We start from the raw sequence: 27,241 nt of genomic DNA, 5'->3' as shown, positions 1-27,241 counted from the left end.
AATCTGCAAATTAATTGGATTATATGCTTTTTTCTAATTCCTGCTAAGTACAGGGCACAAACAATCTGATGGCAACAAAGGGACTGCCTGGTCTATTGTAATGACGTCGCTGCAGCGTAAATAATGCATTAGTGAAGATGATACAAAAAGTCAAATATACTGTAAGTACGTCCAAATTTTAAACAATATTACAGGGGCAGGGGTCGGCATTACCAGGCTCGGTAATGCCCCGGAACCTTGCGAAACCGCAACTTTCATCAACAAAAAAAAGAAAAAACCCACCATAGATCGAGAGGAAGGGACCATACGTAGTCCCTTCTCCCTTTCCATGGCAGCCTTGCTGACGCACATGCTGCGCCGGGAACACAACTGCTCCCAGCGAAGCATGCATGAAAATGGGGAGGGAGTAGGGTGTGATTTTTAGGTTAAAAGCGATGTGGGGGGGGGGGGGGGGGGGAATAGGACGCAGACAAGCAGGGCAATGGATTTACCAGGAAAAATCCAGCGATGGAAGATGGAGGCCACTCGCTCAGAGCGTGGGCATTTCTGTGTGGTAAAGCACCCGTTCCTGGTCTCCTCCGTCACCGGGTACTTCTAGTCAATGATATCCAAACTAGGTTTCAAAACCACACAAAGCTCCCATTGACTCCCAGTGAGAACATTAAACGCCTGAATTTAATATCGAAGAGCCTGAATAAGGATGCCCCACAATAGCTTAATAAAATTAGTCCTCCTAGGACCTCTTTAAGCATTGTGGCCTCTAAATTCACTGCAGGACGTCCCGTAAATGTGTGTCGGGTTCCCCCAAAGCATGGGTTAATCTACCTCTAGCTTGAAAAACAACAAAAGTGCAATCCACTCTTTCAGCATAGCGACTAGAGAACTAATGTTGCGTTGGCACTAAATGAATGCTATCCCTCACCACACTAAACTAACCCCCTTCACTCCACTCCTTCCCCAAACCCCCATTCTCCTCCACTGACCACTCTGCCCGGGTCACCTAGGTGAAGTTCGGTCCTAGAACTTCAGCAGTGGTCACCGTTGGGTTTAGGTCACCAAGCCTTCGGTAAAGGTCCGCAGGTCAGCCCCATCATTCCTGGATGACTGCCTCACGGCGCTAATGGGTCTGGCTTCATGCTTGTATGTTAATTTGTAAAGCGCACCTCACCCATAGGTATCTGAGCGCACTGCAGTACATTGCAGAGAAGATTCAGTTGCATGAAAGATATAGTTACACAAAGTTAAATATAACAATTGTCATACAATACGTGATAAGTGAGACAGGATGCAGAACATGAAATCAAGCAATGCTGGCACTAGTGCAATACAATGTGAAGCTAGAACTAGAGTTGACTCATGGGCAATAGAGGGCTTAAGGAAGTTAAATGTCATTCGAAACTAGCCAGTTTCTGGTATTTTTCCTGAAGCTTTGGAATGTCTGCTCAACTCGTAGGTGAATGGAGAAAGAGTTCCAGAAGTTGGCGGCTTGCATGCGAAAGCTGATGCCGCCCGCCTTTTTTTAGATTAAATCCAGGAGCTACAATGCAGCACGAATTGATTGTCCTGGTAGAGCGCATTGAGGATTTTTTCTCTTAGGTAATGCCGGTCAGCATTGTTCAGACATTTACGAGTGATGGACACTATTTTGAGCTGGATTCTGTCCTTAATGGCTAGCCAGTTGTGATATCGTCTGGCCTCTGAGATATGTTGTCTCTTTGGTATGCTTAAAGCTGTTCTTAGAGCGTGATTTTGCACCGTTTGGAGTTGTATGTTGGCACCTGCATAGAGAGCGTTACAATAATCCAGTTAGTATAGGATTAGGGCTCTCACTAGGGTAATGCAGCTATTGGTAGGTAGAGAGGGTTTGCATGCATTTATCAGCTTACATGTGTAAGCTGTTGCATTAACTTGTTTGCTCAAGTTCAAGGCAGAGTCCAAATAGAAAGGTTTCTTTGGCAACTTTGAGGTTGATGCCATCAATCATGAATATGTATTGGCAGCCAAGTTTGTTCAGGTTAGGCAGGGCTCCTAAAATCAAGATCTCGGTCTTGTTGTCTTTTAAGCAGAGGCCGTGAGTCGCCAGCCAAGCCTGGATGATAGAATATACTTGGAATATATTTTGTTGACAAGAGTCTTGCACCCCTAATGCCTGATTTTCAGGGAAAGCCTGGTGCTTTCCCATGTGCCCCTGGAAGGGTGGGGGTAGAGTGAAGTGGTTGTTTCAATAGCAGACCACAGTCACTAAGCGGGATGTCAACAATATCATTCCACAATTTCAAAGTCAGGACCTAGGGGCTAGTGCCCGCATTTATTGGTGCTCAGTTCTTATCCAGGGGTGCTGGTCATTGTGTAGTACTTCACTCAGCAGACACAGCAATGCTTGGATCACTTTGCACCCCCGAGTGCCTGCCTGCTTCATTGCTTACACAGCGGCTTCCACCACTTAACCCACCCCCACAGACCACCCAGGACTAGCCAACAATCCTGGCTTAGCTGTGGCCCTCTTCAGGGAACCTCTGCTTCCATGGCTGCCCAATGCCCCCGCTTAACTCAATGAACGATGGATAGCTACTGTCAACTTGGACTAGAAGAAAGACGCAATTACTCTTGGTGGAAATTGATCGTATTAGTCTAGTTGCTGCTACAGCACGGGGGCAAATTACTCATGGTGAGAGCTTTGTAGAGAACCTACAATATTAGGAAAAAGTATACAAGTGTGTCCCTTTCGAACTTTACAGGTTAAAGAGGAAGGATGATTCCTAGATAAATCTGTTTGGTGGACATTACTCGAGTTGTACTACTTTCGTACTCGAAATCAATCTCATCATGGTGGACCCAGTAAAAGCCTTGCTTGGGGCTAACCGACATGGAACTTGAAGACATGGATTTCCCCCATGTTTATCAAGCAGGAAATTGTTTTCTCACATGGCCCAAGTTTGCTATGAAAACAGAACCAAATTCTTCAAAGCACTCTTATGCCAGTCCCCTTACCTCCATACTCTTGGGAGGCCCCACGGGACGGGACCCAAGCTCGCTGCAAAGGAGCATTTGAAGAACTGTCTGGCACGTACCAGCACAAGTGCACCCTAGCCAAGGTGACATCCCACCCCACTCAAATGGGGCTTACTGGACCAGAGTCCAAACTCCTTTGGGGACTTGTGCCACACCGTACCCATTGTATCCATGGGTCACTGGCGCGGGAGCAAGTCGTCTTCTTACCACTCAAGCACTTTGCCTGCACCCATGGTTTTCAAAAGAACCCAGGCACAGGACAGAGCCTGCTCCCTACCGCACAAAGGCTTCTGCTGCACAAGTCACTGTACAAGTGAACTCGGGTATGCGACGGAGCTTACTGTGCAAGTGCCTCACCTGAATCCCATGCTGGCACCCCATTACCCCTCATTATACCCTCCCCCCAGCATCAAAAGCTCGCTCTACTACTGTTCAAAGGAACCAAGGCACGGGAGGGATTCTTTGCCTTACCACACAGGCTTTCCTGGAACCCCTGTGGTTGTTAATAAGATTACCAGCCCACAAGGGAAGGTTAACCTTTCCGGTGACACACCACCTCCCCCCCCCCACTCCCCCCGCAGCCCCCTCTCTGAGTCTGCTCCATTCCTATGGACTGGAAGAGGGCATAGCTCTTCGATACACAGTGAAGAGGTATGCTGCGCTTACATGGGAGGGTTGCTATCGAAGCATGGCATGCAATCTCTGGTCTCCTCAAAGGCTCGAAGCAGGCACACAAATATACATAGCTTGTATCGTTGCACGATCAGCCTTGCCCAAGGGACCCGTACTGCATCGAGGGAGTGCGTCTACATATGCTCGTGGCACGTATGGAGAACCTCTCAAAAGGCATGTGTTGGCCTCTCAGGGCCTGGCCCCAGCCGCAGAGGAGACCAGGACTAGAATACCAACTGCGGGGTGGCCGCAGCCTTTGCGCCCCCATAGGCAATGTCTCCAGCACCAACCCAGAGCATGCTTCCACAGTCCTTTGAGCCCCAGGAACAGCGGAGTGCTCAAATCTCCGAGTTTTTTATAGGATCGCCCTTTTGGCCTCTGGTGCACACACATCTTTTCAGTGCGGGCCAGAGTACGCAGGCACTACCACAACGGTCTGTTGGTGCTACTGGTGTGGGACAGAGAACTCTACATGGACAGGTGGGCGAGTTCAGGATGCAGAGATTTAAGCAAGTTATGACCAGTCCGGACATGAGAGACATTAAGACTATCATGCTAGAGATCGGCCCTTGGTCTGGGCCATCGCACCAACAACCAGTGTGCCGACAGAGGTAGTTGGCAGGAGTATCCATATCCCGAAACTCTACTGTGCCTCATCGCCCCCTCAAACCCTGAGCAGCCTGCAGACATCGAGGAAGGGATCGAGGACTCCCATCCTCCATCAGACCTTTTAACGAAATTATGTTAGAAAGGATTGAGTTCCTCGAGTTCCCTCTCCCTGACACAATCCGAGGAGATGAGCGCATCAGTGCAAGTCCTAACTAGAATCCCAGACATCACTGATAATCCTCAGCAGCTGGACATCCTAGTCAAGGCGAAAAGATATAGGAAAAAAGACAGCGTGGTCTATATGAAGGGGAGGTTGGGCGCCCGCTATGGACAGATCCCGGCAGAGACTCTGCATCTGCCCGCTCAGCAGTAGTCCCAGAGGCAAGAGCACAAGACAGAAACAGGATTTCAGCATCATGGTTGGCAGGGGTAAAAATCCCAAGGTGCAAGCCAGCCACAAAAGTCTCTTGCTGCCCAAATTCCACACATACACACAGCACAGCAGTTCTTATTCGCCAAGAGTCAATTACCAAAAGCCAGTGGCAAAAGAAAAACAAACAATTCCTGTAACAGCGCCTCGATGCCTGCGGGCTGTGTGAGCGCTTTATAAAATGTTAAATAAATAAAAGTGAACATGTTGAGCCCCAATTCATGGATTCTTCCCGATGCCCTCAGCCAAAAAAAGAAGAAAAAAAAAAAAGTGCTGGCTGGAATAGGTCAAAACAATCCACTTTAACATGCCAACTCATATGCAAAACTCGTGGCTTACATTAACATTTAGCGCAAGACGGTGGACTTTGTAGGTACCAAAAAACACATTTGGGAGGAGGGGGTGGGGGGGCAATGATGGGTCTCGTACCTGGCAGTATACCCAAATTGTTTTCACACAAACAACGACCGGTCAATTATTCTAGTTCGTGGTTTTTGAGTTACCTTATATGTAACTTACTGCTGCTTGCCCTCCAACCATACTATCTAATCCCTTGTCTGGTGCCTGGCCCTAGACAGCACTGGTTTGCCGCTTATCTAGGGTTATGGGATTTTCCTAAAAGTCGACAAAGAACTGCTTTGTCGGGTTTCTGCCAATTAAAAAAAAAAAATACAACTATACGTAGATCATACAACATTGAACCATGATGTGTGCTAAAAAAAAAAAAGCCTTGCAGGTGAAATATTTTATTTTATTCTGTTTCCCCCGGGTTGGCATTAAAAAACACCTTTAAAAAAAAAAATGTAGAGTTTAGGAACCATAATTCAATATTTCCACATACAAAACTTTACACATTAGAAATTCCGAAGTGTTTTTCTCTGTAGTAAATGGTATTACTCCACTCGTTGATCTCAGGGCCTTGAAAGTGGTCCCTTATTTACAGGCGGTCTAATAGGCCAACCGGTTTCAGTGGTTCGGTTGTTATACCACTATCTTCAGGGCCACGGCCCTCCTGCGGGTGAAAAATGCGATGAAATCTCCACCGAGCAAATGTGGAGTCAGGTAATCTACCATTCCCTCTCCACAGATTTGCCCCTTGCAAATTAGAGCAAATTTAGGGGAGAGGTCCAGGTCCTCGAGGATCCACAAGGGAAACCAACAAAAAATACTTGGAATTCAAAAAGCAATTTTTCTGGCAATTAACGCTTCTGTACCATCCCTGTGAGGCCAACTTGTGTTGGCCTACATGCACAACACCTCGCCAATGTTTTACCTAAACAAGCGAGGGGGTTCGAGACCCCCATGTCCGTGTCTCCTGGCCATGGAAATGTGGCCTAGTACCTAGAACAGACACTCCAATTTAACCGGGGAAGACAACCTCAAGGTGGAAGCCTTGAGGCGGCGGTCACACGCCCTGCATGGCATGGAGATCCAGCGCCAAGCACGGATGACGATTTTTAATGCTTGAGAACGCAGATTCTCAATTTGTTTTCAACACAGGAGAACAAAAATGCCCTCCGTTTCCTAGAAAGAGAAAGGCCTGGATTTGCCTTTTTTCTTGGGAAGGACAGGCGCTGTATGTTCTTCCGCCCCTCCCACTACTGCTCAAAGTAGCTACACAAAATGAAACAGTCGCATAATTATCACCTCATTCTCCCCCATAAAACCCAACTGGCCAAAGAGGATCTGATATTCGGACCAAAAGGATCAGAGATGCCAACTGCTCTGGTTACTGCTAAACGGCCCAGACCTTCTACAACAGAAGGAGGGAATGTTTCTGCCCGCCAAGCTACCATCACTTTTGCTCAGTAGCTTGGTCACCAAGGACCTAGTATATGGTCACCTGGTGCGGTCAGGAAAAATATGGAAATTATTAGAGCAGACAGAAAAACAGGTGTCAAGACTGCAGCAAACGGGTTTGCCTTTTCTACAGGTGTTTAGAGAACAAATACTCTACCTGGCCGAGCCCCATGCCTCTAGATTCCCACAACACTAACTTGGCAGCAATGAGGGCCTACCTAAATAACAACTGTCCTACTCCTTCAAATCAATGAGGAAATCTCTCTACCAGTGGTCTTCCAGTCTCCAGCTTCAGAGGGAGAGGGAGGGTGGGGGGGGGGGCGGAGAATTGAATCCATGGGCCTGGAAAGGCCCCTAACATTCCAATTCTATTTCGAAAGGATAAAAGATTTCAGGGGTAGAGCCCCAATGTTTGTCTAGCCTGATGGCTGGTCTCCACTATTCAGAAGGCATACAAATTAAAAAGGACCCCCCACCCCCCCGCCCCCCCAACTCCCGCCGAAGGTTTGCATGCTTACATTTTGAGAGGAAAGTCAGCTTTTAATAGCACCCAAGTGATATATGCAAAGCAGCCACTTGTATGCTATTCTCTGTATACTGTGGTTTTATTGAAGTAAATTACTCTGTGGTAATTGTGGGGAAGTAAACGTATGTATGTTTAACGGTTAGGGGCAATGGGGAGGACCCCATATTAAATACAGTTAAATAATGTTTTAACCATTCTGACAATCTCCAAAGAGAATGGTGCAAAGAGGACAGGATACAAGGGTACACAAAAGTTACTCACCCTAGTGACAACAGTACTCAGACCACACTCCTTTCATATACCCACCCCATCCCTTTCCCTGCTAAGAAATCTCCAAGTCCAACTTGATAAATGAACCGGCAGTCGGTAGGGGTACACGGGGGTGCTGCGTGAGGGTGTGGACGCGCCCACGTGGGCGCGTGCCAGAAAGTGCTGCTTTGCAACACGTTGCAGCCCGATCCGTGGGATGCTCCAAGAGTATGGAGGAATATGGACTGACAGTACTCTTGTCACTACAGGGAGTAACATTTCAGGATGCAAAAACAGGCAAAGTCTAAAGTGTGACCTTACCATCAGAGACTTCCTGTTGTCAATTTAGGTGAATTATATGGCAGTAGCTACACCTTACAGGCAGTTATCCAAATAGCTGCTAATGTATTCCAACATAGCTTTTCTCTAATTAGTTAAGCAAACAATGTGCGCAAGGGAATGATTGCAAACGTCGGATAGCCAGGAGAGCGTGCGTGCATTTTAGCTTCTGGTGTGATTCGGCTTGTGAAGAGCTCTTCACGTCAGCTTCCATGTTTGCAGACTGGTGCATTGCTTGCAGTTTTCTCACATCATATCTTCAGTACTGACAGAGTTTCCAGAGCCACAGAATGCACTAGAACGCAAGAAGGTCCATACTGCGTCTGTGGAGAGAGCTGCAACGCCTCCACAACCCCAATTCCTGGTGTAATAAGTGACTGTTAGAGCTCTCTTTACTCAGAGCCTGGAGAACTTGAGATCTCTGAAGTACAAAGCGTTAACCTTCGGCATCAAATCGGGCTCTATAAAAAAAAGGGATCCAGTTTGCTGTACCAATCTCATGATCAAATTAAGAACGTTCTTGTATGCAATAAATGCTCGAGTATCAATTAAAAAATATTAAAAAACAAGAAAGCGGTTTTGTCTCGGGAGGATAGCTCAGGGGCAACGTGCTCACCTTGGAAGAAAGACGATGCGAAGCAACACAGGTTCGATCCCCGGGTCCGCGCTTAGAAACCTCTGGGTATTAAGCGCGTTATAAATAACCAATTACAAGTTACAAACGGCCAGCCCTCCAAAAAAAAAAAAAGAGGTAACCATGTATCCTTGATTGGAGAAGTATTGTCATTTACATTTTTAAACAGGTCCTGTGCCCAGCACTTAAAAATATTCTGCCCAAATGATTTGAACTCAATATGATTTGGGCCCTAGAATGACCCTGTGACCGCATGGAGCATCACAGCTATCAAGCTACAGTTCCCGCCGTGACTAAAATGTTTTACAAAACATGTTCTGCCCAATACAGATCTTGTGTGTGCATGAATTCCAAAGTTTCCCCAATCAATATTACCCATTCAAAATTCAGGTAAAGTAGAAAGCAAAAATGTGTTGCATATTGTGACGAATCTGGACCAATCCTCCTGTTTCCCCAGAGGGGAGCCACCACTCCTTTGAGGATAGGGAGGTACGCCCGCCAAGTAAGACCCCCCCCCCCCTCTTTCTGGGTCTTGGCCAGGGGGACCTCACTAGGAGTGACTTCCGTCTCGGTGACAAGGACTCCCATTCCACGATAGAACTCTCAGTCCAGAACAAATTACCTGCCTACATGAGAATCGGAAAGACTGTTGGTAGTCCTTTTTGAATTCTCTTGATAGTGACATTTCTCCCGTCTCTTTGGCTTCATGTAATGCTGAATCTCACCCGAACGCCACAAAGAGCGGTGACACACCCCTTTTGTTCGTAAAGATGTACATAAAAGAACAAGGAACTTGGAATGGAGGAGCGAATCCTACCCAGAGGCGAGTCTATGACGGGAGGACTGAATGCCTGAGCTAGCGGTAGCGTGGTGAGGGAATCGCTAGACTTATGCCAGAATACTGGTGTTCAGACCAGTTGAGACAGGCACAGCAAAGAGACCATCTCGCTGGTGGCACGACTACGCGGAAGCCATGGTGGGCCTGGGGCCCGTTCACCGACGCCAAGACCAGACTGCAGCAGAAAGACCAGATCCCTGATCTCCGTATGAGATGTGTACCAGCTGCCGAGCAGTGGAAGGGAAGTGAACACCAAAAAGGGGCAAACACTGGTAGCATAGGATGGGAAAGCCACACGGGTTATGGGATCCGAAAAAACTAGAGCGGGCAGACGCCCTACTGAAACCACACCAAAGCAAGGGCCCGAAATCTTCATATTCGAGGTTGGAGGAGCCAAAAAGGTTACGGGACCTCGGAAAACCCAAACAGGCAGATACCCCACCAAGACTCTGCTGGAGTAGGCCTTTCAGAAGGCCATAGGACTTTGGGGGGTCCTGGAAAAACAAAACCGTGAACAGAACTGGGAGGGGAGTGAACCTGAAGGGTTACAGCGCTTAAACAAAACAAGGACATGGTCAAGTACCAAGTAAGAAATGGTGGAATCGTATAAAACATTGCCCCCCTGGGAGATACAGAATATATGCAAAGACCTCAAACTTGGCATACAGAACCTGCCCTGCAGAGAGGCCGAGGACTGTATTGTGAAAAGCAGATGAACTCCTTTTGGGAATCAAAGTGTTGGGCCAGGCAATAGTCAAGGACAGAATCTATTGCTCTGGCCTCCTTTTTGTTATATGTTTCCTAAGTGGTAGGGCCAGTTAGCTAATAGAATTTGGACTAAGGGCTATTTCTTTTGGACTTTGACGAACACCCTTTCTTTCAGTTTGGTTTGGCATGGAACTTCCATCGTAGCGGTAGGGTCAGAAAGGCGTATTTCTCGTTTAAATAAACACGACTGAACATGTCACTCCTTAGTCCGAGTCCTTCTGGTTCTCCACAATATGCTCGAGCATCAAGATCACAACTATCATCAATAGATTGTACTTCTATGCTCAGCAGCAACCCATCATGTACAGCTTTACTATGCAATTTCAGAATTGTGTCAACAATATAAGGAGACCTGAAGTCATGTATATCATTTAGCATTTCCAGGAAGCTCACTCCACATCTTAGCAGAAGGCACTCGTCAATACCCCCCCTCCTAATCCCCCTGCCCCCGCCAATGGAAAATGAGTGGCTGGCTGGACAGCCCCAGACAGTGGGATTCAGGCCTCACCCATCGGGCGAGGAGCACTCATTACTTGTTTGAATGGTTGGCTGGACCTGGTGCTGTTACACAAAGATTATGATACGAATCAAGGTAATACTGCGATGCAGCTCTCGCCTTTAGTATCAGGTCTGCTTTTGTGTGGCGACTGATATTTTACATAATAGATGCTTTATCCAATTCACTTTTTTGCACTTTGGGCGGAATATGTGTATATTGATTACATATCCTACCTTTGAACCTTATCGTGTATTTTAAGAGGCGTGTTATCATGGGCCTTTTTTCTGGTTCCTGCACGGTGAACCAGATCGGGTTACAAGGAACTTCACTACAAGATGGCAGCCCTTTACATCTTCCTACACAGATCAGTCATGTGATCTGTATGTTGAATCACGTGATTAGTTTTAAAGTGAGGCTTATACATAGCACCCTTGTTTTAGTGGTTTGTAATATTTGCCGACAAAGCCCTGGAAGGGTTGGAATGCATTATGTTGTGGCAGGAGTGAAGACTGGGCTCTGGCATTGTTGAACTTTTTATGATATGGAACTTTGATTGAAATACATTTCTGCACTTAGCCGGAATAGAGTACACAAGCTTCCCTTCTCACTGCGAGTATTCCGTTAATTCATAAAAATGTTTATGTAAATTGAGTTTATATAGCGCTTTACTCCAAAGCGCTTTAGAAAATAACATTACATAAGGAAGAAGCATATTTACAAACTTGAAACAAACTAGTGGTACAGTATATGAAACAATTTACTCAAAAGAAGGTGGGGGAGTTCCCAGCTGAACTCAACACCCTTAGGTGGTTACAGCTTCCTGTATGAGGTCATCGGGATGAGGGGGGGGGAGCAGAAAGATGGGTAGTTGGGGGAGGAGCGGATAGAGAGGGGTAGGGAGTTCCAGTGGAGGGGGGCAAGGGTTGGAAGGAGCGGGAACGTGAGGAGGCACAAGGGGCTGGGGGGCTTGTAAGAGTTGTTGAATAATGACTGGTTTGGCTTGTCTCGCTCAGGGCACCCGCTGTGAAAGTAGGCTGTGTAACCGTGTAAGCTGTTGTGGGTGTATGGAATTATGAAGATATAAGAAAATTAATAAACCAGCCCGCCAAATTCCCATATCGGTGGTGTTCGCAACTGCGCAGCTTGTATTTGCGGTACTCTGTCTACCAAAGAACCCAGTCTTATCAGGTCGTTAAAAAGTACCAGTGTCAAACATTTTCGCCCTACTTTTGACTGCAGTGTTTTTACACCATGCACACTCCGTGGAGGGACGGTAGTTTGTCTTCACCGATATATAATGCTTTTTCCAGCAGGTTAGTCTGTCTTACAGATGGTGGAGTCTTAGTGGAGGGCAGCAGTGTTACCATACACAACAATCAAGGCATGGTGGTGCGGGGCGGGGGGGGGGGGGTCACGTATACCAACCATTTCTCCAGTTCAGCACATTAGTGTTGAGCTCAGCGTTGTTATGGCCCAGGGATACTACCGTGCCTTGACCCCAAGAACCATGCAACTGTTCAGTTCAGAAAATCCAAAATCTCAATTTGAAAAAAAACAAAAATCAATTGACCTTTTGCTCTCCACCCTGCCCCGCGTAGCAAAGTTAACTTTTGGATGTTTTTGATATCCATCAACGAGAGGTCAAATGGGAAGCATGTAAAAGGGTATATCATTTTAGGCTGTAGTGTCATTTTGATGGGCCCAAGGTTTCCCTATAATGAGATTGTGAGCCTGTGCCCTTCTGATCAGGTGGCATCTGCTGCCATCTCACGCAGCTTCCGCTGTAGAGTAATTCCTGTAGAACAGGTGGCCTATGGCCCTTGCGATTTCAATTCCTATACATCTAAATCCCTCCATGATCCAGCAGAACTGGTGATCTCCATAGAGCAATGTATGGCAGTATAGTGTCATTGGGAAGATCTTAGTTTTGGATTTGCTAATTCTGTAATATAGCCTTATAGACCGAAGGAGGGGGGGATAAAGATATGCCACCAGATTATTGCTGAAAGGCATACGTAGGGCACGCACCATTATCCGCAAGCAATAAGGACCCCTCCAGCGGTCTAAAACGCTATTAGCATGTGGTGGTCGAGGCAATACATGTGTTGGAGTTTTTGTGGTGAAGTCAGAAAATGCTGCTTTAAGAGTGAGTAAACAGATCATGTTAGTTAATATAAACTTATAGACTGAGGAAGAGGTAATTAACGCAGGATTATGGCCTGCCACCAAGTTATGGCCCAAGGCAAAGGCGAGGGCTATAAATTGGAGGAAGGGTCATTATCCCAAGCAAGAAGGGCCCCTCCCAAGGTCCATAAGGCTATCAGCATGGTGCTTTGAGTGCGTAAAAGTAACCTGACATTTATTAAATTAAATGTGATTATATTTTGCGGTATTCATAATTGCATCTTAGGTGAAGTGGAACAGGTTTATCATAGGCATTCATTAGGTGTCATGCAGAAGTAAGAGCTTCCCTGGAGGAGAGTGGAAGCATGCTCTATCTTTCCCCTTCGTGTGTAAATTGCATGTTGCAGCATGAGAGAAAGTGTATTTTTGAAACAAAATCTTGCCTGGAATATGGACTCTTTAGTCCCCGATCTGCTACATAATGGCAGTCCATACTATTAGTTATTGACTGCACTCTAAACATCGTGATTGGCTGACGGGGGGGGGGGGTCAATAACGATTTCAATCTGCCAATTGGGAAGAACGCCAAAGTCTTGCACTACTTGATACGCTCATGATCTTTAGAAGAACCAGATGCTCGAACATCAGCAGACTGCACGTCTCAGGTGATGCTATCTCTACCCGCATCCCTGTGCCCTGCGGACCAGCATAGGTGAACGAACCAATGGAATAGAGGGCTGCCCTTTACAGATACCTGGGCACTTGCATGAGAGGAGAATACCTTGAATACCCTTAGATCATCACCAAACCCCAATCTCTACAGCATTGCCAGCTAGCGCGATCAACAGCTGTGTCCGCATCTAGGCGCTTTCAGGGCCAAATAGAGAAATTAAAGACCACAAGCCCAGTTCCTCCTCCTTGTCCTGGATATTCATTTTCATGAAACTAAAGTGAGATGACCCAACACAGAAAGATCTTAGCTTGTATCTTGATATCAACATTAGAAAGTGAAATTGGGTCTCAACTTTCACATCTCGTCCGATACGTGCCAAGCTTTGGAATTAGGGTCATAAGCAGGCACCTAAAGGTGCGATTTGTGCCTCTCCTGATGCCCTCAGTAAACCGTTTCCACAATACTGGCATGAAGAAGCCTATACATAACTTATTAACTTGAGCAGTAAGCCTATCTGGCCTGGGGCTTTCCTGGCTCTGCATTGACCCAACTGCTCCACTTAGGGCTTCTGGTGAAAACTAAAAGGGTCTACCACTTAAGACTTCCACTGGCGAGAGGGTAATTAGGGGGGGCATCTCACAGGAAGGCAGCAACCCGCCTCAGATGGAGCTGATGTAAGGATTAAACGAAAGCATTTCCGATTCCTGCGTTTCCCATTAATATTGCGACCCCCTAATACAACTGAGTGGACACCTATATTTTAGTATTCTTGTTTAGAATATTGTGGGGGGCAATGGTTTTCCACACAGATTTGGGGCACACTCAACTCCTGCAACTTGACAAAGAAGTATGGCTTATGTCAGGGGCAGCTCTGCCGCCCAAGGCTATGGCGGATGTCTGTCTGCCCAGGGGCCAGACCGACAGACCCAGCAGACTCCAGGGCCCAGGCAGCGTTGCACATGGTCCACAAAACCAACAGCCCAGCCCGCGCCGCATGTGAGGGGGGTATCCCAGGCAAGGCTGCCCAGGACTATGCCCACCTTGCAGCCAGCGAGACAGCCCTTTGTGCAAGTCGCCCCGGGCTGCATATGCTAGGCGTAGGCCAGGAATTTTAGAGCAGACAAGCCCGCTCCACACAGGAGGAGGAAGAGGTGAAGAATAAGTTCTGAGCTGGCCTCGTCGGCCAACCCGGGTGAAGAAGAGAAAGCCGAAGTCCCAGGCTGCTGCGTTGAGCGGCCCGGGTGAAATAAAGCTCCAGGCTGCCCAGCGTAGCAGTCGGGTGAAGACATCGGTCCACCCCTGCATCTCACGGCGCACTGCAGAGGGGGTGGGCCAGATGCATGAAAGGGCCACGGGGCAGTGCTCCAAGGTGGCGTCCTCTGTTGCCCAGTGGAGTAACTGCTGAAAATGTTTGGGGGGGAGTGGGGACATGACATCTAAAGGAAAGGGTCCACTGCCAAATGAAAGGGAAAATAATGGTGTGCCAAAAAAGTTGGGGGGACAAACACTCTCGTCCCCCCCAAATTACACCCATGCTGTTGCCATGGGGATGCGGTCTGATCATAAGATAAACGCAGGTGGGGTGGTGATCACAGCGGCGTCCTCAGGGACTCTGCCGGAATTAAAGTTGGTAGCACGGGCCGTGCAGTGAATATAGATGCCCCGCCCAAAGCAAACCCTGAACATTTTGAGAGGGCCGTGGGTGCAGCTGTGATATCGGGAGGACCCACTAATGCAGCGGGCCGCCCAGGACACTTAAAGAGCGTTGCGATAGTGGGTAGCCCGGTGTGCTGGACGGAGCCACCCAGAAGAATGAACAGCCATCGTTGCCACCAGATGACAGATAGCCTAAACACCAGCAACGCCCTCCAGCCCGGCACAGCCAGCTCGTCCACCAGCCAGTGTGCCAGCACAAAGAAAAGACCCACAAGGTACTGTACGATATATGCCCTCGTTATTTAAGTTTGGCAGCCCGGATGTCAGGGTGCCTATAGCAATGTACCGGCACCCTTTCCGGACCGCCAAACTACGAGTCTGCCAGGAGGGGCGCGGTATTCCCAGCAGGCCTGACGGGAGTTCAGGACCCTACCAGCAGGCTTTTCACTCAAGCACCGGCACGGTTACCAGTGGTGCCAGTGCTTCAGGTTTGGATCCACGGGAATGGGAAATTACCGTACCGCCGCCGCTTATGATATCTCGGTAGCACCAGGATGTCAGTCAGCGGTAACTGTTAGGGGGGGTTACCACCAACCTCGTAATGAGGCTCACAGTGTCTTATGTGGTGTGTAAATATATACATGTGTAGCTTTTGGGATAAGTATTAGGAAGTATGTTAAGTGATCTGCACGAAATTGTTCAACTAAATATTTTGCACCCACTGATTGTCTAGGTGCAATGATCGCAGTATAAAGCTTTTACCTGGTTGCAACAACGCCCCGACGCCCGAGGGTTTAGGCGCTTCACAAATGGAATAAAATAAATAAGTAGGGCTAGGACGTTAGAAGTCTACATATAGCCGTTAATTTTAAAAAGGGGGGGTAGAAGGGAGGCACCCTTACGCGAGTTCATGGGGAGGATGTATCGACCTGCCTGAGGCCACCTAACAGGATAGGGCCACCCACAGGGGCCATCCTCTGACCTTGCACTCCATGTGGCTGGTACCAGAGTTGGGTAAGGGGTCTGTTGTGTCAGGCTCAACCAAAGGGTCCCACCGACCCCTAAAAGGAAGGGTGAGAGGACGTGACAGGTCCCCATCTAGGTGGAGCTCACGCCAGTGGAACCCTAAGGAATAGTAAAAGGGTGAAAAGATATGTGTGTTTCACAAGTAAAGAGGGGGTCTCCGTTGGGATCCCTATAAAATTCACCCCGGGATCTGGGATCTAAGAACTCGAGGTACAGCCCATCTCTTATCAGCAATTGTATTTAGCAGGTGCAGCGCCCTTCTTTACCCAGCGGTCTGGGGGTGGAGTGGGGCGGTCTCCATGGGAACTGTCCCTGCTCCAGGGAAGGGAAGAGTACACCCTTGCACGGACCAGGGCCGGGAAACAGGACTAACACATCACTTTTAAAACAACTAAAGACATCACGCGGAACTTTGGCTTCCGATCACAGAATCCATCACGCAGGCTTTTCTGAAGAGTGCACAACCCAAACGGGGTGCCAGGGGCTGTGTGAAGTACACAGCTTACAGGGTGAGATTACGCCTACATCTTACACTGGATGTTTACGGGGGTCTGATTTTTACAATAGTGGGTTTACAAATGTAAACCCCACATCCTCAGGCTATTTTGTGATAAGAACTGTGTTTACTGCTCTCCTCTGCAGAACCGTCTCCTGGACGCGGTGTATATAAACGTCACATACATCTCTTAAAAAAAATTAAAAAAATTATTTATTACGCGCAACCCTGGGGCTGGAGGGCGCGACAGGACATAAACATAAAAACATATTCAGCTGTACATCTTAAATACATTTGTGGTTCTTTGGGAAAAGTCTCCATTTCAATTAAGACAAAGGGCGTTTTACGAGCACATAATTCCGTGCGACTCTTTCCACCAGACTGCTGGCCAGGAAACTTCAGCCGGAGAGCGGCTATTGTGGCGGGAAAGAGGAAGTGTGTGCCGACAGAATAGCTCAGCTGTCTTTTCAGCCACTTCCTTGTACTCCGATACTTGGCAGGATTGTTTTGTGGGTGAAAGGGATTTTTCTTCCTGAATATTTTGTCCGTGTTGGTGTTTGAAAAGAACAAGGCTGGGGGAATATGTCTAGAAAGCTTAACAGTCGAAGTTTGAATATATTGCAGAAAGAAATCCATGGAACGAGTGCAAATATATCATCAACAAATACGTACAAGAGACGCGATTTGTCCCCAAGACCTCAATACTAGGTAGACTCACTCTTCTGCCGTCAAAAAGACCATGCGCCTGCCCGGCCAGGAGTCAAGCCAGTAGACTCACTCTTCTGCGGTCAATAACGACCATGCGCCTGCCCGGCCAGGAGTCAAGCCGGTAGACTCACTCTTCTGCGGTCAATAACGACCATGCACCTGCACACCAGGAGTCAAGCCAGTAGACTCACTCTTCTGCCATCAAAAAGACCATGCGCCTGCCCGGCCAGGAGCCAAGCTGGTAGACTCACTCTTCTGCCGCCAAAAAGACCATGCGCCTGCCCGGCCAGGAGTCAAGCTGGTAGACTCACTCTTCTGCCGTCAAAAAGACCATGCGCCTGCCCGGCCAGGAGTCAATCCGGTAGACTCATTCTTCTGCGGTCAATAACGAGCATGTGCCTGCCTTGCCAGGAGTCAAGCCAGTAGACTCATTCTTCTGCGGTCAATAACGAGCATGTGCCTGCCTTGCCAGGAGTCAAGCCAGTAGACTCATTCTTCTGCGGTCAATAACGAGCATGCGCCTGCCTTGCCAGGAGTCAAGCCGGTAGACTCACTCTTCTGTGGTCAATAACGAGCATGCGCCTGCCTTGCCAGGAGTCAAGCCGGTAGACTCACTCTTCTGCAGTCAATAACGACCCTGCGCCTGCCTTGCCAGGAGTCAAGCCTTGGATGTGCAAGTGTCTGGTCGTTCACAGAGCTATCCCAGTGGCTTTCATAGAAGCCCTTAGCGAATATTTGCTTTTCTGAATACAGAGCCTCTCACGTGCAGGATGGAACGTTTCCAACTCAAGAATTCGCAAAGCACCAGCTACCTTGCACATCAGTGATACCGTGAGGAACACAAGGCACACGTGTAAACATTAGATCCATGATGCCTAGCTTGACATGGAAAAAAAAAAGTTGCTTTAGTCACTAATCAAAGATTCTGCATATTACAGGTCTTAAATCACTAAAAGTACATTGGGATTAACTAGATTTTTCAGTTTGGCATTATCTTGCATTCTGGGACTTGTAGTTTACCATTCAGGATGTGAAAATTAAAGCCACAATGATATTCTTTTGGCTTAACATGTTGCTATAAGGATTTACATGCTGCCATGCGGTTTTATTATGCAATTTGTGCAAGCATAAACTCTATAAGACATTATTACTGTAGACTTTGAAAGCCAACAATTTGAGCTAAGCTTTGTGATCCTGGTCACCCCTCCAACCCCCCCCCCCCTCTACACCTGTACCCTGACCCCACTCTCCTGCCCCACCATGTGTCAGAACATCCCACTCCCTCCTTTTTTGGATGCAGCCAGAGTACCACTAGCTTTTTTTCCCCCCCCACTTCCACCACTGGTTAGGACACCCAAGCACAGCGATATGGCATTTCCTTTCTCTTTTTTTAAACATTTATTTAGGCTTACTATGTGGTGAGGTGGGGGGGGGGGGCTTTTTTATAGCTCCCTTGTACCTTCCCTCGCCAACTCCTACAATGCTGATGCATTACAACATCCAAGTGGGTTCAAAAATTGAGGCACGAGTGCCAAGCTCAACATAAAATGATAGATGGAACATCTTTCAACTATGGTGGGGGTATGCCCCCTCAAGAGTTCTGAGCCCTATGGAAGAGAACTCTAGTTTTGTCCTCGTCTTTCCGATATCCTAGAGAAAACCTAGGTAGAATACATCCCAACAGTTCATAGCCACCCATCTATAGGTTTCTGTATAAAGCAAAGTCAGTCAAGGGCAGTGTAGGATACGACAGGACAAAATATATCCAAAATGTTCCAGGATTTCAGGAGGACCGATTTTTTTTTTTTTTTTTTTTTTTTTTTTTTTTTCGCAATTCACGCAGAAGGTTAGTCCTAGTCCAGGAGGCCTGAACTGCAACGCTTCACTAAATGCTGGAGGACACCCCCTCCTCTGAAGTGAAAACTTACTCTACGGATTGAAGCAGCTCATCCAAGATCTACGTTGCCTGCGAGACACTTGAGGGGGTTGTCACGCAAAGAATCGAAACTAAAATAACGTAACCCAAGCGGCGGGGCTGAAAGAGGGAGAAATTGTTTGCCCCCCCACCAAATATGCTGGCCACTTCACTATAGTGCAGGGGAAGGGAGCATGCAGGAAGCCCAGTGTTCAGGAAACAAATATAAATAAAGCTGGCTTGTTCAAATCGTACTTAAATATAAAGATTTATGTTTAGCGGAGAGAAGAAGAGGGCCTCCTTGGGAGCCAGTCTGGCAACACTCTGGTCTCCTCAATGGCAGGTTCTCCGACCAGAATCACGGGCTGCTTAATCACGGTTACCCCCTGTGCAGCTTGATTATCCAGGGACACAATTGAAATCAGTGGCCGGAGGTCAAGACAAATTCTGAGATAACCTTCCCGTTGACACTAAAGAAAAACATTGTTCCCGGGGCAACTTCGCTTCTGAAGGAGTCAAAGGACTTCCCAAGGGTACTTCCTAACCCAATTACATCTTTTCTTTCACCCTGGGAGAAAATGTGCATGGCAACTGCGAGGTATATTCTGAAAAATGTTGCTCTAAAAAGCACCAAACTCAAAAAAGTTGACCTGAAAAACGTACTGAACAAAAGACGATTTAAAGTAGGTATGAGTGGGGGGAGCGTGTAATCAAATCACCCTCTAAACAACAAAAGGAACTTCTAAAGGGGTTATTGCCATCAATGTTTTTCAAACGAGGTCTTCACACAGAAGCAGAGAATCAATAATTCATCTGGACCTTCAACTGCCTTTTCCATAAATACGCGAACTAAAGGATCAATGGCTTGTAACACCAACCACCATCCATGGGTCTGCAATGGTTGGCTCTCCAGATGTTTTGGACTACGACTCCCTTCAGGCCTAGGCAGCATTCTCAATGAGAAGGGATCATGGGAGTCATAGTCCAAAACATGTGGAGATCCACAGGCTGCAGACCCTTAACCGTACACGTGTTAGAAGATGTCAAACCTCTGCCAAGCTCACCACTGATGCTCCACGGAGCTACAACCTGGGAAACCATTTTGCACTTAGTGCCCTGTAAGTCTTAGAATGTTCTTTGGCTCGTTCCTGAGTGAAGCCTATACAGGAGGGATGGCCACTGAAGACGTCTCCTGGATACCGATAGATGAAGCCACGCCCAAGAGCTCGAAGCATATGCTTATCATCAACAGAATGGGCAATTCAGGGTCTAAAATTCAGAAAACCTAGACAGCAGAAAAGTGGAGCCGTTTCATAACTGGATTTGCGAAAAGCTAGTGGCTGAGCTGATGTACAAGGAAATCATGAGAAAAAAAACTGGGCCGACCTACTGCTTCTCGATTCTTCCTGCCAGTGACTGTGGGGGCATGAGCCTGCAAGCCGCTTGAAAATCTGTGCACCCCTCCACTTGCAGAAGTGCACATATGTGCACAGCAATGATTCGCAAGCTGTGAAAAGGCATCCACGATCCAACTCGGTGCTGCGATCGACTGGTGTCATTCCTAAAAACTGGGATATGAGAGGAGACTACAGAGATACAACAGACTGTGCACCAGAGATGCAACAGACTGTGCACCAGACTGTGCTCCAGACCTACAGAGATACAACAGCCTGTGCTCCAGACCTACAGAGATACAACAGCCTGTGCTCCAGACCTACAGAGATACAACAGACTGTGCTCCAGACCTACAGAGATACAACAGACTGTGCTCCAGAACTACAACAGACTGTGCTCCAGAACTACTGTCAATTTGGATCTTCGAGCTTAAAGAGAGGGACGGAGCTGACATGGTCCAGCTCTCAAAAGAGACAACTACATACACTGTTTACATGCTTCCATCACCGACTTCAATGACACAGGCTGGCATGTGCTGCACCAGGGCACGGGAGTGGTTTATCCACTATGCAGAGGCTGCTTTCAAAGTAGTCAAAAGACGGTGACACAATGCTGGGAGCTACTAGGGGGCGTCCCCCCACCCCCAAAGATATACAGCAGTTAACATTGACAGATGTCTAAATAAAATGCACACATTAGGATATACACATTTGCTAAAACAACAGCTAACAACATCTGGACAAAGGGTGCAATTTAAAATTGCACCACGAACAGCCTCCCAACCCTTATAATCACGGACAGCCCCAGCACCGTGATCCATTGATAATCCATTGTGTACATTGTTTAATTCCCACGCCCAGCGGCCTCCCAGTTTTCACTCAAGTCGGAGCTAAAGGAGATAGTTCCCCACGATCACACCTTTTGTCCACCCCCATGGGAATAAGCAGGGATTCGGGATTCAGCCTCGAGATGCCACAAATCCGCGACTTAACCGCAAGCCTCGTCAGCTCCAAGCAGCCGGTCCCATGGCAACCGGGGCGGCTACATTATTAGAGTTCGCGTCCAGTTCAAAGAACCCGTGTCAACAATGGAGCGCTGGAAACTGACAAGGTAGCAGAGTTCACGCTTCATTATAAGGCATTCATATAATGACATGCAAAATGTGTGTTTTACATAAGAAAATACAGGTGTTGAGAACAGGCGCAAAAATACAGGATTGCGAGCATTTTCTGCAAATGCACTTTTTGGTAGCAAAGTTCTGGCTTCATTATAAGGCATTTTTATAATGATATGCAAAATGTGTGTTTTACAAAAGAAAATACAGGTGTTGAGAACAGGCGCAAAAATACTGGATTGCGAGCATTTTCTGCAAACATATATTAAATATACCTATTCCTGTAGGACTACTTAATTTAATTAATGACACCTTTTTTCCTGCACGGTGAAAATTAACCTATGGTCAGCGTTTTCTGCAAAAGATGCACATTTCCAGTGCAGCTGATTGAAGCAGAAGTCATGCATTCACGTTCCACCCAGGTGCCGGAACGCAGACCCCCCCGCACCCCTGCAGCTTCAGTCCCCACTCACAGATATCGTCCTCTGACACCAGGTCGTCCTCCATCCTTGCCTCCTCCGCCGCTTCCTCCTCCTCATCCCGCGCCGGTCCGGGTGCGCTTCCTCCCGCAGCACCCGAGCCCTATAATGCCGGCAGCTGCTCGCTCGGCCGGAGGAGCACCCGCGCGGCAGCAGCAGCAGCAGCACGCGAGCGACTGACTCGGCTCTCCTCTCCTCGCGCAGGATGGGGAGCGCGCGCGCGTGGGCGTGGGCGAGGCTCACGGCGGCCATCTTAACGTCAGGCAAAGCGCCGCTGCTTGCCAAACGGGCTCTGGATTAGCCCTTTGATGCATGCGTGTGTACAGTAGGTGGCTTGCTGTAGGGTCCTGAGCGTTGACATCGAAGAGGGACTGTCCCAGCGGACGCATGCCTGACATGATGCTGTGGATATCTGGGGTCTGCAAGGTGGCAATCCATATTTTAAGGACTACAACTCTCACAATCCCTCGTCGTTGACTGTGCTGGGTAGGAATGATAGGAGTTGTAGTCCAAAACACTTGGGGAGGCAAAGGTTGCAGACCCCTGGTGTATATGATGTTTGCACAACGCAGGTGCAGTGGGCGTATTAAATTGTGATCAAACGTATCAGTGTAACAAGGACTAGTTCTACAATTCCATGGATCACATCACCTTTTTTTTTTTAAATTAAGCAATTAAAGAACTGCCTCACTACTATGTTATGTTATAGGATATTTATACAGCGCAATGGACCACTCCTGGTGCTCTGGCGGATCTGAGAAACCAAGCGGGTAGGGTAAGTTAGTAGGACTGAGCGGGAGCAGGACAGCTGTGATGTGCTGTTGGCAGCTTCAGTTCGGTGTACATCCATACATGCCAACCCTCCCGCTAAAATAAATCTTTGCTCAATGCATTCCAATGGCAAAATCTTTGTCTCCCGATTTTTTGGACGTAATCTCCCGCACAGGTGGGTTGAAATGTTGGCATGTATGGTGCATCGCTGAACGTAGGTGTGTTTTTCGGTTAGTAACTTTCATGTGCTGTTGTGCAAGGCTATGTGTGGTTTGTTTTGTTGAGGTCTAATGAAGTGGTGCGGTTTCATGGCCCCTGGGCAGGTGAAAACACCTGATTTTTAATTTGGGGGGTGAAAGACCATTGATTCCTATGGGCGTGGAGAGAGCTCGCCCAGTTTCTGAGTACAGAGACATCAGCAGCAGGTAAACCTTTCATTCAACAAGCCGGTAGTTAAAGCGTTGCCTACCACCGGCTCCTTGGATGAAAGGACTGCCTAGTCTGTGTGAGCTGGGGCACACTGGTGTCACACTTTTTGCGCGCCCAGGCACTTCTTTTGTATAAAAGGTGGGGCTGGGTGCATCAAAGGTAATAATGCAGTGCGCGCCAGCTCTACTTCTATTACCAGCACCCCGCAACCTTCGGGCGTGACCTAAGTACCCTTATGTGGGCCCCACCCCCTAAGAAGACGCCACCCCTCGATTTATAATCCCACTTAAAGCACAGGGTATGCTTGTGATGAATTCAGAGTTTGAGAGGTGTACGCAGATTTTTATATTAGTAGGGACGCATGCTGATATCCACAATTCCATCTAGATGGGACGCATGCTGATATCCACAATTCTATCTAGAACTGACGCAAGCTAATATTCACAAATCTGATTGGATGTGATGCAAGCTAAAATTTATAATTCTGTCTGGATGGAACGCAAGCTAATATTCACAATTCTGTCTAGATATGACGCAAGATAATATTCACAATTCTACCCCATCCATAACTGCCCAAAATGTAAAATGTGGCTAACTAACCCAATTGGCTTGATACATTGTATGGTAAATTTACACATTGAGGCTAGAATCAGAAAGTCTACCTTATACAAGTGGGTTAAATGCTGACTATGACTGATAAGCAATAAGTAGGCAGAGTGCCTGGGGAGTAGGATATAGGGTAGTGAGATGGGTGGGGTAGTTAATGGAGTCCAGTAATTGCTGATTAACACATCCAGGCTAGATGCGAGATAAGGTTACTAAACAAAACTGTGCGCTGGACGCATCAGACAACCAGCTAATAGAGAATAGGATAGGATTAGATGATGTTGGTCACTTTAGTGGGGAACAGTAATGGCTGCACCTCCTGCCCAAACTTCCCATACCTTCTCAGTAGCTGCTAGTTGACGGCTGCAGGTCTCACAGGCTAACACAGCCCAACGCGGTCTGGAGCTGCTTCTGCAGGAGCTGACCTTTACCTCGGGGGCCCTTAGCTACAGGGGCTGCCCTGGTTGCATGAAGTAAAAAGGACAATAGGCCCAATCAGAGGTCCAGGGAAGGAGTGTGAGGTGGGAGGGTGTTCTGGAGCAGGAAGCGCAGTAGGAAGCGCTGGAAGACCAATCGTATGGTGGGCATTAAGGGAGGAGGGAGGCAGGGGAGGGAAGCAGGTAGAAACGTAACTGTTAGTTTTCCCATTATTACATTGATCTTTTTACATCTTACAAAATGGTACCAGTGCCAAAGGACAACATGTTACTCACCAACCAGATTTCCTAATATGACTTTGCTTTATTTTAACTTCTTATACGTTGTTGTGTTCTCTGAGTTGTGGTGTTGCCCTTTTAAGAGTTTAGGGCATGACGTAGTTGTTAATAAAAGGAGCTGAGCGGGCACGTTCATTAAGACCAGACAAGCCAACATTCTGGATCCCTTAAGAGGGAGATTTCACCACTGAAATCGTGTGAATATATTTTTCCCATAGGATTGCATTGGGGTTATAATTAGTTTAGCCAGAGGGAGACAGTAAAAAATAGCACCATTGTTCATTGAAAAATCGGGAGTCTCCCACCTAACTCGGAAGGGTTGGCATGTGGTCTGACCGCGGCCGACTCCAAGAAGGGCAAACTGGTTTTGTTGTGCAGTTAGCTGCGTGATCATGGCCTATTGATGCCCCTAGCCCATGTGCCCACAGAGCCAGGGACTGGCTGCTGGGTGATCCCTGCTCCCCATCTAACCAAGCGATCTCAGATGTAGCAGGGTGTCCCTGCATTGGTGGCCGCGAAACCGTGGCGTGAGCTGTCACCCCAGCAGCTGTGTTCCTGGCCCAGGTGCAGCCGAGCCAAACACAACATTGGCGACGAGGTGCAGCGGACCCATGGTCGCAGAGCAGTGATTATTGTGAGCTCCATGCTCAGTGTCGTGTTTTCAGCACAGAACAGATTTGAGTGCTTATTATAATTGAAAGCGCACTGCGGTCCGTGCTTCATTCAGCACCGGCAGAGGCGCTGTGCCCTGATTACTCCTGGGCTGCGGCAGTGTTTTGCATCTATCCTGTGTTTGGAGTTCTGGAATACATCGAGGAGGCCGGGTGTCTGCCCGCACACGTCTCTACGCAAGGACAGCACAGGCCTGCTGCTGCTACATGCAACACCGGTGCACTCCAGGTCGGTGCCATTTCAAGGAGCTCATTGGGGATCAGAGCCATATCAGTGAGCCCTGTGCGGATGTCTATCAGTTACAGAGAAAAAGTGTCCGGTGCTTCTCTCTTCCACCCTGCGCTCCTCGAGTGGTGCATTTCCCATTTTGAAGGAAATAAAAATACAACAAAGTTTATTTGGAATGGCACTGTTTGTGTGGAGTTACAAAAAGAGCCAAGTGCTTTTACCTTCACTATGCGCTCCATCAAAAGAATAACAGTGTTTTTCCTTGGCTGGGACTTCAGAGAGTGCATTTCCTGGGCAGGTCCCTGCTGTGTGTGCGCCCCAGCCCAGAGGTTCGGCAGAGGTGCACCGTGCGTGTGGCTGGGTGCATATGAGGTACTCTTGCTTGTGACTTAAGCGCTCCATGTTGTGTTTCTGTGTGTCATGTGAGTGCTTATGTGTACATGATAGTTGATACCCACCAGCCAGGTGTTTCTGAAGGTTCCTGATTCAAAGGCCTGAGGTATGGGGTAATGGAAGAAGATGTAGCTGTCATGCGTGCATCCTGGGTAATTGGCATTTACATGCATGATGATTCCCTGGGCATCATAGATCATCTGTACATTGATGGAATGCCAATGTTTCCTGTTTTTGAAATACATGCTCTGTATCTCAGGGGGTTGCGGCGCTACATGGGTGCAGTCGATGGCTCCCAGTACAGATGTATGGTATGCAAATGCATTGAATTCCTGGCACACTCTCCTCCTTGCCTGCAGTATGTGTGGCATGTTAATGTGCCGGACCTGGCAGGGGCCCTTTGATGGTGTAGGCTGTGATAGAACCCCCACAATGCCTGTGGTGTGCTGGAATGATCCTGTGACCAGGAAGCGTAGGGCTGATAGCACTTTGATCAGAGGTGGTGCAGCCTGTGAGCACCCGGTGCGTGATACCAAGTCTTCTCCCACTCCCTGACTAGGTCTAGGATGAAATGCGTAGGGCAGCGGTATCTACCATGCCCCTCCTCTGGATTCTTGCATAGAATATTCTGGGCCTCCTCCGCATCCTCCTCACTCCATGTAATAGGATCAAGGTCAGCAATGCAGTATCCAGCATTGTGGTAATCTATGTTCGTTGGGGTTGCATTGCGCTTTTATACGTGAGTTTTCATTGCGCTTTGTGACGTGTAACGTGTGGCGGTAAAATCGTGACATGTGTGCGTTCTCCTTTGGGTTCCAGGCCATTGCGCGATAGCTTTTGTGAATAGGGTTTCCTTAGCGCCTGATGGGATGTTTGTTGGTTGCACGGCAGCTCCCTCCCGACGCCCGGGTTCTTCCTCATTTTCCTCCTTGAATGTGGATTTTGCATCTTCCGCCCCCTATTTAGTTCTTTTCGCTGCTCTTCCCCGGGTCGCGCAAAGCAATCCTGCACAAGGGCCAGTGCAAAGTCCGATCTGTGAATCGGTAATTGGGTTTTTGCATGGCGCAAAGTGTACTTTTACGGTGCAGTCCCTTTGCACCACGCAAACGACGTTACAAATGAGACCCAGTGGCTCATTAAATGATGTGCCATCCACCAGTATGATCTCTCTCTATTTTTTTATTTATTTAGTTGATTTAATCAAATTAATGATTTTTACAAACAAATCGAAATCAAAACGAAGTGAAGAACAAAGAGTAGAGCTGAAGGCTGAAAGCTGAGAAGGAAAGGGAAACTGAAGTGAAACCGAAAAAAAAAAAAAAATGAATGTTGAGTAGAACTTAAGTTTTCAGAGAGATAGAATAAACTTCAGAGTCTGTGTAGTAGCGATAGTCCAGGTATTTCTTTCTCCGCTCATCAGGCGTGTCCACCACATTTCTTCTTCCCTGGTATATGATGCAGAAA

At 47.7% G+C, this 27,241-nt stretch overlaps 1 protein-coding gene across 2 annotated transcripts in view; it reads right to left on the bottom strand.

The window, feature by feature from the left end:
* ANKDD1A (ankyrin repeat and death domain containing 1A) overlaps positions 1–22,145 on the bottom strand; it is a 239,158-nt gene extending 217,013 nt beyond the window's left edge. Inside the window, exon 1 of one of the 2 annotated variants that reach the window (XM_069625082.1) lies at positions 21,957–22,145. In XM_069625082.1, the coding sequence (XP_069481183.1) occupies positions 21,957–21,990 (34 nt within the window). In that variant the 5' untranslated portion in view covers positions 21,991–22,145. The remainder of the gene's footprint in view (positions 1–21,956) is intronic. The other variant, XM_069625083.1, reaches the window with a different exon arrangement.
* Positions 22,146–27,241: the final 5,096 nt, after the last annotated feature.

The sequence above is a fragment of the Ambystoma mexicanum genome, chromosome 11 (genome assembly GCF_040938575.1).
Source record: "Ambystoma mexicanum isolate Mex_15411 chromosome 11, UKY_AmexF1_1, whole genome shotgun sequence".
In the NCBI taxonomy this organism is placed as follows: domain Eukaryota; kingdom Metazoa; phylum Chordata; class Amphibia; order Caudata; family Ambystomatidae; genus Ambystoma; species Ambystoma mexicanum.
The sequence above is the reverse complement of the archived record's forward strand: the minus strand, read 5'-3'. Positions and strand labels throughout refer to the sequence as shown.